The sequence below is a fragment of the Rhinolophus sinicus genome, chromosome 3 (genome assembly GCF_057876585.1).
Source record: "Rhinolophus sinicus isolate RSI-liver-muscle chromosome 3, RSI-T2T, whole genome shotgun sequence".
Taxonomy (NCBI): domain Eukaryota; kingdom Metazoa; phylum Chordata; class Mammalia; order Chiroptera; family Rhinolophidae; genus Rhinolophus; species Rhinolophus sinicus.
In genome coordinates, this window is record NC_142503.1 from 120079704 (window position 1) to 120092500 (window position 12797).

The 12797-nt window shown below is 38.5% G+C and overlaps 1 protein-coding gene across 16 annotated transcripts in view; it reads right to left on the bottom strand.

Moving 5' to 3' along the window:
- The window catches only part of NPAS3 (neuronal PAS domain protein 3), an 850141-nt gene that overhangs the window by 725698 nt on the left and 111646 nt on the right, over positions 1 to 12797 (bottom strand). For 7 of the 16 annotated variants that reach the window (XM_074328134.2, XM_019754550.3, XM_019754551.3 and 4 more), the window contains exon 2: positions 12005 to 12094. The exons of the other annotated variants lie outside the window; for them this stretch is intronic. In XM_074328134.2, coding sequence (XP_074184235.1) covers positions 12005 to 12094 — 90 coding nt within the window. The remainder of the gene's footprint in view (positions 1 to 12004; positions 12095 to 12797) is intronic. 16 annotated transcript variants of the gene reach the window in all.

Sequence of the window (12797 nt, forward strand, 5' to 3'; positions counted from 1 at the left end):
AAACACTGAACTGAGATTACAGACACCAGCCAGCGAGAAGTCAATGATTCTGAGCAAGGAAATATCTTAAAAACAGTATTTTAATCTGGTATTTATAAGGCAGCCCAGCAAGGAAAATGTTTGCATTCTCTTGCATGGTACTTTGCATACAGCAGGACTCCAGAGTTCATTTAACTTAATCAAACTGAACAGGGTAGGAGATAAGACTAATTAAGAGACTGTAACAATCTAGGCATGCAATAATAGCTTAGATTAGGGAGATAGGAAAAGAGGGGAAGTATTTTTAAAAGAAATCATTCTACAAACAGGATTTTTGAGATAAGAGAGAAGGAGACTGGAAGAAGATTCCCAGAGTAAGCCTGAATCACTAGAAAACTTAAGATAAAGCAAAACACGTAACGGGTAGGAGAGGATCATTCTGAGGAAGATGTGGGGTTGTTTTGGGGGAATAGCCTCACTGTCCAGAATCGGAGACTGGGAAATCAAGGTCACACTTTGCAGGTGGGTCACACCCCAGGCAGCTTGTGAAATTCTTTCAGCTCGGACTCAAAGGTTTGTTCGGTTGGTTTGAGGCATTTTCCATGTAAAATGGAGATACAACAGTTCCTCTGAGGATTAACTGGGAATGTCCAAGGAAGCTCCTGCAAGTGCCTCATTGCATGTGGAGGTTGATGTAAACTGGATCCAAAACATCAAGTACTTTGGGAATATTAAACTCACGTTTGAGAATAAAACTTGGGATTCATCCATTTCTTTGTGATAAATGCAGTGTAATTTCCAAAGGGAAGACCTAATTGCCCCCGTACTGAGGGTACACAGATCTGCACCCAAAGGTGTGAATATTTATACAACTAATTTTTAAACAAATATGACAAATATGACAAATTTCCCTCCTTTATAGATAAGGCTTTATTTTGCAGAAATAGATTTCAGGAGACTAGCCTTGAACAGAGGATGGATGCTTTTCTGTCATCCAGTTGAAAGTGGATGAACTGCTGGGCCAGCCTGACCTGGATTGGACTGCTACAGTTATCAGATTATTACCTGGGTAAAATGAGCAACTCACCTAACCTCTCTGATTCTTCATTTTCTCGCGCTTGCAAAATGACTACCGTGTTTCCCCGAAAATAAGACGGGGTCTTATATTAATTTTTGCTCCAAAAGACACATTAGGGGTTATGTTCAGGGGATGTCATCCTGAAAAATCATGCTAGGGCTTATTTTCCAGTTAGGTCTTATTTTCAGGGAAACACGGTATGTAACTCCCCCATTTCAAATATCATTGTTTGGGACAATTACAATAATGCCTGGAGAATACAAAACACCAAAGTTGCAACATGTTGTTTCCTTTCCTTCTGATTTCAGCCTCATCCATATCACTGCGTACGGAAAACCAGCTATCACAGAAGCAGGTATGATAAAACTAAAACAGTCACTGTCAATAGAAGTTAAAACTTCTATTGTCCCCAGAAGGATCAATTTAGCCTCACAATGAAAGGTCTCAGCGTCAATGAGTATTTCCTTTGATGACAGAATAAATGCAACTGTGTTCATTCTATTCTCTCTATATCTTAGAGCCTCACATTTTGGGGACAGTTCGTACCACAGCAGTCATCTGTGCCCTGCAAATTTCTCCTGAACAGATCCAACAAAGGTATTTATGGTGCAAATGAACCAAACTTGCCACTAGATCCTTGTAAAAGTATACGCTACTTAAAATCTGCTGGCCCATAATTTCAGTTTTCTATTCTTCCCTTCCCTGAGGCATTTCACCAATACCTCGCTAATTTTTTTTTTTTTTTAGTTAGTGTTCTTTATCCCCACCAGTCTCATATAAATTGTTACTAGCTCTGGGAAAGCAGCATTCAGAAAAAAAGCAAACAATCTTCCTATCAAATGAATTTATTGACCATCAATTTTACAAGAGCTCAGGAACTCCCCCTACCTTCTACCCTCACCCCCAGTGGATGTATCCCCAAATCTCTCCTTGAACAAAACATGTGGCATGTGACACATACCACTGCTTTCACTGATACTAATTCAAGACTTGGGCCACCTGATGACTTTCTCCAGGGGATGAGAATCAGAGCTGCTGCTTATCTTCCCCTTGCAAGACATCAAGCAGTTAGGCGCTCCCTGGAAAAGCACGCTGCTTCCCCGGAAGACAGCAAAACTTCCCCGTAGATACTGTAAATGGGGTCTGTGCTAGGCGATTCAGCTGGTGTCTCAAATGCATAGGACCAGGAGGCTTTGTGCCTGACGGAGCCAAGATAACTCAATGTCATTCCTAAAACAGTTTTGTTAGTGGAGCTGGCGAGTGGAAACAAAGAGAAGAATCATCAAAAAGACTATGTACCTCCTGATTTCAAGACCACAGCATATGCACTCTGAGCACTCCTGACAGGCCATAATCAAGAAAGGGATGCTGTTATGGAAGCTTACGTGGTTGAACTTCAAATGATGAGAATTGCTGGTGAGTAATGGGCTTCTCCTCATTGGTACCAAGTGAGAAAAAGCAAAGAGTAAGGTCTATATAGAATCTAACATATAAATACTATTGCATTTAGTATTTATTGTAGGGATCCTTTATAAATGGGCTGAGGGAGGGGAAGGGAAATTAGGTTTTAAATAAGATGCAATGATAGTCTATTTAATCACATAAATCTCAAACACTCAATTCCAAAGACTCCTCCAAAGAATCACATATTGATAGGTGAATCACAACGGTCTTGACATTGCCAGTGGAAAATCACCCAAGAATGCTTTCCTTACAAGAATGCCTTCCTTACAGGCTGGTCATTGAACCGAAATCTTCACAGGACCCAGATCTCTCTCTGATTTGAGAACTAGATCAAAACATCTCAAAGCTGAACACAGCAAACAGAATTCTCTTTTTAAGCAACCTAGAGAATGATGCGGCAGACATGGCATGAGAGAGAATGAGTTTTGTAAAGCAGGCAGAAGATTCCATCACCGAACAGTGACTTCTCCTGTACATATTCTCATCTAAGAAAGCCCTGTGTCTCTTTAGCCCACCACCCTTCTTTTTGTTACATTCATCCTACAACCTTGAAAACTATCTCCACATTTAAATGATGGGCTATCTAGATAAAAATAATTGAGGTGGTAGGGAAGGATTTTTCTGCTAAAAATCTTATCACTAATGCCACTGGTGAGTATATCACTACTTCTTGCTGGAGGAATGTAAATTCAAACAAAAGAATTAAAACTCCTCCAACAAGAAAGGGATAAAAATTCAGAAGAGCGATACAAATTACATGGGAAAACTATGTCATGTAAGAAAGGGAATCTCTATATGGAAGTTGGTTTCTATATGGAAGTTAACTATGGGGCTTCCTGCTTCCTCTAAATCAGAAGGGCCTGCACAATTTAGAACAGTTGGAGCCAGAAATTTCCCAGCTGAGGCGGCTTGTGGATGGACTCCCAAGGAAATACCTCTACACATGGATATACACCGATCGGAGATGATGTGCATATAAATAGACAATTATATTTAAGGACAGACACCAAATTATTAACGGTGGCTATCTATGGGTGGTACAGTCACAAATTACAATGATTTTTCTTTACGATTATCTGCATTTTCTAAATGTTCCAGAATGAAAATGTATTGCATGTCTATTCAGAAAGAGCTGTTCCAACAGAAAATAAGCTAATCTATAACCCCTACTCCATCCACCAAACCACAGCCATGGCAAAGGCCTTTAGTGAAAGGACATTCCAAGAATATCCCCTTGACACAAGTTGAAGGCCCAGAACAGTGCATTGTGTAAGCTCCAAAGTAATACAAACCCATGGCCATTTACTGAGCAGAGGACAGGGAATTCTCTGAATCAGTAACAGACAAGTAATACATGGGAATAAAAGTTCTGGGCGGGGTTCAATTGAAACTATAATTTCATTTCTTTGTGATAAGACTATTAGAGGAAGTGTACTAATTATACATCTTCTCATTAAAAGGAATAAATCATGGTGGGGTTTTTTTTTTCCCCTATTGTAAGCTCACTACTTGTATGTATTTTTAACATAGATCGTAATACTTTTTATTATATGTGGCAGCTCCACAATGTTTTTATGTATTTTTCATAAGGAAGATTATATTTTCTTAAATTTCCTATGAAAATTCCTGGGTTGTGAAATTAATTTAACACAGACCCTGAGTAGTCACTAAAATTCACAATTATCCCCTTTAATATAATACTGTACTTTGAACACTCTGAAAATATAATTTCTCACATTTATAGTACATAAAACGTAATAATAAATGGTAACTATAACACACAATTCAGGATGCATTCCTTATCAACTTTAAATTCTTCAACATTTCCATAGTTATAATAGCTTAGCTTGCTGGAGGTTGAATGCTCATTATTTTGCAGACAAGAGCTCTGTAAGATAAACAGTTGTACCCGAAGTTAGATGAGTAACAGAGCAGTACTTATTTAGTGAGCACTTACTACATGCCATGCACCATAACCAGCATTTTTGTAGTTTATAGCTTATATCTGAGGTCTAACGCGGGGATTCAGCAAACGTCTTCTGTCAAGGGCAAGACAGTTAACCTTGGAAGCTTTGTGGGCCATATGGTCTCTGTCACCGCTACTCTGTCACCATTGGAGCACAAAAGCAGCCAGACATGATGCATAAGTGAATGGGCATGGCCGTGTTCCAATAAAAGTTTACTTACAAAAGGAGGCAGGGGACAGGGGGAGCAGATGTGGCCAGTGGGCCATAGCGTGGTGATGCTGATCCAAATTCCCCCATATCTTAACCTTGAGTGAGCTACTTCATCTCTGTAAGCTCATCTGTAAATGGTACTCAAGATCATCCCGAGAGCCTACGTGCATTGTAAGGATTTAGGGGAAAAGATGATAAACCATTAAACCACTGCCTGACAGCGGTATCTGGTAAAAGTTAGTAATATTAGTCATTATCATCTTCACTGATCCTCAAAACAACTATGAGATAGTTACTCTTACCCCCATTTTAGAGGTGAGAAAACAGAAGCTTCAAGAGTTAAGTAACTTAGCCACTGTCCCACATCTAATCAATAACTGTAGGGTTGGGCTCAAACTCAGATTCATTTCCAGGAGGTTTAACCATCTCTAGCAATGATTAAAAACCATTGTGTGGACCTGAGGATCTCTTAAAATAGTCAAAGACTGAAGCCTATTTATTCCACCCTAATACATAAACTAAAAATTCACTGAAGACACATTTACCAATTCAACATACAGAACAAGCTGTGCTTCAGGTGAGGCGAATTTATTAAAAGTATAGTTTATGTATAAACGTGCTGTATTATTTTTAAAATCTGGGCACAAGCACATTCGTCTTCCTGCCTCTCTGAAACAACCCATTAGTGAGTTTGAACACTGTAGTTCAACAGCACGCCTACAAAAGGTTCATTGTAGCTCGGTTCCTCTCACCTTCACCTTTCCTTTCTGTTCTCAAGTTGCTAGAGTTCTCAGACACACTGCAGGTGTGTCACCAACCAATTATTTTTAAAAATCTAGGCAGTCACTTCTTCCATAATGAAAATATACACTCTGGTGAAGCCAATTAATATTCTTCCATTTTAAATCATGCCCCCTGTGTCTGTCCAGTTTTACTCTCTGGCATTCGTTTATCCTGAATTACAAGTGGTCTGTGGGGAGAAACGAAACATGGAAGCACCTCAAGCCAGGAAAAGCCAGGAATTTGTAGACAGGTCCGGAACGAGATTTCATATTGGGCGAGTCCTCCGAGATGTTTACAAATTGAAAGTAAGTTCAGATTAACAAACACAGCACGACTGCATATCATTCTCCCATGTAAAGCATAGCAAATGAGCTTCTCAACAAAGAGGAAAAGCTGAGACCATGGGCCACTCCCACGGCAGGTTTTCTGCCTCCGGTCTAAGCTACTCCCGGAGTGATTCTCTAACATGCAGTTTGGGCCCCACTGCTCCCTTCCTAAAACCCCGCCCCCCAGGGTGCTCATAGGACACTCCACCTCCATGCCTTTGTTCCCCCTTCCTCTTCAACCTCAACTCCTATCACACTTTCCCGGCCCTTGGCTCCTGACATGGGCCATTCATGATGCACTGTACCAGAAAGACCAATCTCTAAGCCCAAATCACTACGTCAAGGCCCACCCCCAAATCAGTTGTCCACTCCAATGAAGACCTCAGGGCCCACCTTGACGACTAAAAATAACCCTTTCATGGCAACACATCCACAATTTGCACTCATCTCACTCGAGTTACTGCTCACACAGAATCTCAATTACTTATTCACATCTCAGTCTTCCAGGCTTAGAAGGCCAGAGGTTTTCTTAGTCGCCTCTCAGTCAGTTTATGTAGAACAGCACCTGACTCATGGGTGACAATAAAACATATATTTGTTCGATGAATGAATTAGTTACTTTTTAAGCTACTCTGATACTAGCCCTGTACACGTTCTTGTCACCCACGTTACCGAGATATGCCACTTCAAGTCATTTACAGGCAAAAAATCATTGATGTGATGCTAAAATTAACTGGGAGAAACCACCGGAAACCATGCTGAGGTCTGAAAGGCATGATGTGGAAATTAGAATTCATTTGGATGTTGAAAGGCTTGAAGCAGTTCTTGCTACAAAGTTCAATGTCTGTTTAACATGCAGATTCTATCAGAGCTCTTTATGAAGTTCGTTGCATATTTCTCCTTTTTTCAATTTTTTTATTTACTGATCCAAACACAACTGGCATAAACTATTCTATCAGGGTGGGAGGGGGGAAGAAGACTGTAAAATAGCAATCAATCAATCAAGTTAAACAACCAGCAAAAGAACTGGCTGCTGCTGGATCGTCTTTGACCTTTCCCTCCTCTTCAGCACAGTGACCATCTATTCACCCCCACCCAACAGCCTGCCTGACGAGCCACCTGTCTTGTGCTCCTTAAACCGGGATTAGCACTGTCTGCACAATACAGCTGAGTAAGAACTGCTTAAGTTCCTTCCTTCTTCATTCTCCTCTTCTGTTCCTGGACCATCTGAATTCCTTCTCTCTTTTGAGTCTGATGAAACTTCCCATTTCCAAAGCCATGCTTCTTTGTCAAGGCCAGCCTTCACACTGTACTGAGTAGGAGAACACTCACATTCTGAGTTTATTTGTTTGTTTGTTTGTTTGTTTTCCGGAAAGGGAGAAAATGTCTCACACACACATACAGCCCCCACCAGTCCCAAATTAATTTCTCCAGCACTCCGGTGTCATGTCTGAAATTATTCTATTAGAGAAGACTCTCTTTTTTCCCTTGAATTCTTTCACTTGGAGCTGCATATTGAAATGCAAATGGCACTGAGAAGGGTAATGCTATCAGTTAACACCACCTGATCTGCAGTGGGGGTACCGGCAAAAATGCCCATGGAGACAAGACCCCAGGCATGAAACACTAACCAGGTACCTGGGTGGAATGCATTTCACAGAAGAGGAAAAGGAGCTTGGGATGGAGTACACAGGAAACAAAGACAACCCTCACCATTTTGCCAGGAGCCTCTTCTGCTTCAGGTGACCACTCTCTAGTCAATTACAAACCCCTTCTCCATTGTGGCTACACTTTGAAACTAGGAACTCTGGGTTAAACCGCTCTGTTTAAAATAGGTACTGCAGTGTCCATTTTAATGGCATAGCATACGCTCAATAAATGTTAGTAATTTAAGTTCCAGTCTTCCCAAGAGTCAGTCTTTTCTAATATTGGTGAAATGATTATTTTTGAACACAGCTTTAACGATGCTTACTCTTCCTCAAATACCTCTACAGCAGTGTCCGACCAGGTGGCTGAACGGTGACAAACTTTGAGGTTATAAAGGCCTTTCTCAGTTGACTCTTTCCTACCTCGTGGCTTCCCTCATTATTACATATTAACACAGGTCATTTTCACTGATCTTTTACTATAGTTCTATCTCATGTCCATGAATGTTTCCTTTCTTCTGACTCACATATTTATTTGCCTTTTGTTAAAAATAAAGTTTAAAGTTATCATAGTTATTCTGGAGAGGTGTGTCTTTTCTCTTTTTTCAGACTCCACACTGCTTATACTTTTATGTTTGAAAATAGGAAGGAAAAAAAAGTGACTCTGACAATTGTTTTAAGTGGAAAGAACTTTGTATCTCTCAATCAAATCTACTACTTTATAGATGAGTTCACTAAAATCCAGAGGTATTATTGCAAACTACAAAGGCAGCTAAAAATAGAGAGAAGGTCTGGGACCTAAAAGTTTCAGTACTTAGCAAAATGACTGCTTAACATAAAACGATGAAATTTGTAAAACATTTATAATACGGTTAGTCTTTGAAAAAAACTGTACTCCTATCCCTTGCCAAGAAACTTAATATCACCAGTTACAATCTGAAGTTTTAAATTGGCTGTGTCATAAGCACTTAATGTAAGAAGTTAGGGTAACTACCATTATTTTGTACTCATAAATTACAGACATTTTGAAACAATCAGAGTTTTTATTCCTGTGTATTTTAAATTTTCAATATTATTTAAAAGATTTATTTTACTAATTCCCCATAACATCTAAATACAACATAAAATGTTTTAAAATGTAAGATAATTCACCATAATTTGTAAAAAAAAAAATTACAAAGCTATAGAATTATAGCTAGAAGGAATGAGCAGTGATACGCTGATGAATACATAATAACCAGTTGGGGGTGGAAGGGTACCTGATTTGCAGCATTTTTCAATTTCCACAGCGCAAATACTTCCCCCAATTTCAAGTTACTAACATGAGGTCAGGGATCCTGGAATGAGAAATTTGCCATCCAGGATGGCTCCAGCACATCCTGGATACAAGAGACCAGAGAGAGTAGCCTTTTCCTTCCGGAACCCTTCCCGCAGAACCAACCATTTCTTTCTCTATAACCCACTGTACACTGAACACGTAATGATATAACAGCTATACATTATTATGTTTACCTACTCAACTCTCACAGTGGCTCTAAATCTTTTTCGGATGTAAAACACAGTATAAAACACATTTTACCTCACAACCCACCCTATGAACACACATATATGCAGTTTTATAAACACAAACACACCAAACAAAAAAAGACGTTTCACAAGATAAAACATACCCTTACTAAGTGCAATGCACTGAAATTTTCTATTCTCTTCCATTTCGCTTAAAAAATTCTGATCTTGATCCACTAAATTGGATTCATAGCCCACTATTTGAGTAGGGCCCCCAAACTGAAAACCGGTGTTCTAATAGACACTAAATTCATGGAAGGTAGGAATATACCAGAGTGCCAAAATATGTACACATTTTAAGGGATGTTATCTATGTATTATTTTTCGAAGTTGAATTGAATTCCGGTAGCAATGTGTGTTATGACGGTCACTCAAAAGATGGTGTTAATCAAATAAATGCTAGTGTCATTCATTGTATTACAATTTTAATACCTTTCTTAAAATGTGTATACATTTTTTTTGGCACCCTCTGTATATCGTTTTTATCTCCTCCTATGTCTAGTTATTATGAGGCCCATGAAGGTTAAGTACCTTCCCCAAAGATGCACCTCCCATCATTGCTAAAAGATCCCTTAAGGCAAAAAAGCTAATCCATTATACGGAATCATGATATTTATGGCTTGACACTGAAAGCTAAAGGGTCTTCCAAGACAGCCTTCCCTTCATCAGAAATTGACAGAGAAGTTCTTTAAAAATCGTACTGATCCCATTATTGATGAAAGTTTGGCCTTTTACAGTGCGGCCCTATGGCCAACCCTGCCTGTTTGCCTAGGATGATTAGGCAAATCTGAGTGACCGCCATTTCCTTATCATTAATAATATTCACCCTCTCCAGAGTGTTGAAAAGACACCCATCTTTTTTATAAAACATTTTGAATCCTCTAGGGAAGGGAGGCATATTAATGCTGATTAATATTAAACATATAAAATATATATACTTCTACATAGCATATACATTACAACCAGCTTTCTCATAACCAGGAGCCAAAGGCATAGTTGAACAAAATTCTCAATCAGGAAAATAAAATCTGAATCCACAGCCTTTTCTCTTCTGCGTGCTCATGCACCACACACTTTTTTATAGGTAGCATTAAATGTACACTCTAGTTTCAAGACAATCCAAATAAGCATCTTCACTAAAATACACACCACCATTAATCATTTCAGTGACAGTGCTCCAATTTAACATCTTGGGGATTTCCTCCCCTTCTTCATCATTTATTTGCCAATATTTCCTTGTTATGAATATCCCCCCAGTGACTTTGCCTGGCAGTCACAGCTGTGCTGCCTACGGTGTCTACCTTGACTACAAATAACACCAATTCTTTAAAAAGCCAGCCCTTGAGATGATACCTATGGTTAGAAGGAAAGGCTTTGCTGGGGGCTGAATTCCTGTTGACTTCATCCGGGCTCCTTACCTTAAATAGATACGCCTCCGCCTTTAAGCAGAGAGTAATTTCACACAGATGAAACTGGCTTCATTACAAATGAACAGCAGTTGGCTGTTGGTCTCCAATTACTTCAATGGTCAATAATCCACTGCTGCTTTACGATGGTCCTTAAAGGACCCCCTTCTTTTACAACAAAAGGCTTCTTCAAAGTCTCCATGAATCACAACAAAGTCACAAAATCACTACAAATGGCAGAATCCTGACCACCAAGAGCCAGAATAAAGGACTCGCAGATAAGAATATTTAGAAATCATAATCGGAAACAACTGTACATTATAATCATACCAGTTCTGATAAAGAGAATGGCACTATCTAAGCAATGGAATATCAAGAAATAAAATCAGAGACAAATAAATAGCAAATATCCAGGGAAGAGTCCCCAGTCCTACTCCTTATCCATTTTGTGTCCATTTCAGAGAGCAGCCTTCACCTGCGCCAGGATTTTCTGATTGTTTATAAAATGGAAACCATGAAAGAAAATGCTCTATAAGCAATCAGAAGAGTAAATGAAAGTAGAACTCACCAGCTCATATTCAGAAAAGATTTTTAAGGAAAAAGGATATATATATATATTTTTTCAACAATGAAACTACTGCCAAAGAATTTAGTTTCTACACAAAAACACACCAAAGTATACCTGCAAAAGCATATCTAGAAAGGTTAATACCGTCAATGGAATTATGTTTACCTTACTTTACATTTTTATAGGGGAATTTAATTAATTAAAAGTTAATGTAGCTTCAATTAATATTCCATAACTATTCTGAAAAGCATAAACTTTATCCATTTTGAGAAGACTCCAATTTAAACTACTGTCTTAAAAAAACAAAAAAATGAAAACTTTCTTCTTAGCAAACGCAATACAAGTAAAGCTATCATAGAGTAAAATGCCTTTCCTCCCCAGAGCAAAGTATTTACTTCAGTGATAGTAACAACATCTTGTTACCAAAGGTGCAGATTCTGTTAAGTAATGGACAAAGCAAATGGCAGCAAAGGCAGAGGACTCAACTTCAATTTAACTGTCCTATAAGGTACATAGTAATTAGCTGCAAAGCTCTGAAATCTTAGCTAGCATGTTAAGTCTGCTACATGACAGTATAATTTGACTTCTTAAAGGATTATGCAAATTACAACTCATCATTCCATTACAGGATTGAAAAAAAGTGACAGCTAATTTATACATAACACACCTTTCAAATCCCTAAGATGCACAGCACCTGTGCAATGTATTTTGCCGAGATTTTCTTGCATATAAGTACTTGTTTATTGCAATATAAAGAGGCTTACCTAAGAGCGTTAATACAATCATTTTTTAAAAAACTCTTAGAGCACAATTTCCAAAGAATTAACATTTTTTTTCTGTCTTGATTTCAGAGGCAAATTTTTGGTTGTTTTTATTTGGTTTGGTTTTGGTTTTTTTTCCTTCCCCACTAGAGAAATATAAGGTTTCAATACAAGGATATTTTTGAATAGCTGGCAACCACAAGCACTGATGCACGAGCCAGAAGGAAGACTCACAAAGATTTCAACATACTTCTGGTAGGTAGATTCACAGTAGATTCCGTCATATCTGTAGATTTTCCTACATTCTGATTGGTTGGGCAGAGGATGCTGGGCAGTTATTCTGTAGAGGCATCAAAAACAGATAGACATAACTAGAGGTTCTCTACAGTCAACCGGAAGGCAGGATAACAAGTATGTTGAAATTTAATATAGTTTGCTTTCTATGCTTTTGAGTTATATACATATTCACAATGTGCACATACATTTTAGAACATTAACTTCCATTTTTTAGAAGGCTGCAGCAGAGAAAACTTTTCAGTTCTTCACCAGAACAAAAAACAATGTTTTATCTCAGAGTCATAAAAGTAGAAGAAAAGAAACACCAGGTCTAAATCTTAACTCACTCTACAATCCCCATGATTATATTCTCAAGGAAATGTTAAAAAACAAATGTCATTAGTGGTTTTGTTACAGGATTGTCATTAATTCAATCATGCATTCCCATAGTAGCCACCTGTAAATTAGCTATAAACCTTACTAGAGAAAATATATTTTTCAGCTCTACTCAATTTATATAGTTTATATGCTACTGACTTCTAAAAGGATAGGATACAGCTTACAGAACTGAACCCAATTAGGGATGAAAACACAAGCGAGACTGTCGGGAGCACAGGTTAGATGTTAACAGGCACCTGAGATGAGTTGATTACAGCGGCTCCAGGTTTCTCAGCAGTTACGGCAAAAGGGAAAAAGGCTCCTACGTACAATTTTCATCTGTATCACTTAAGCATATAAATTCATCGGAGACTCCCTGCATTACATAG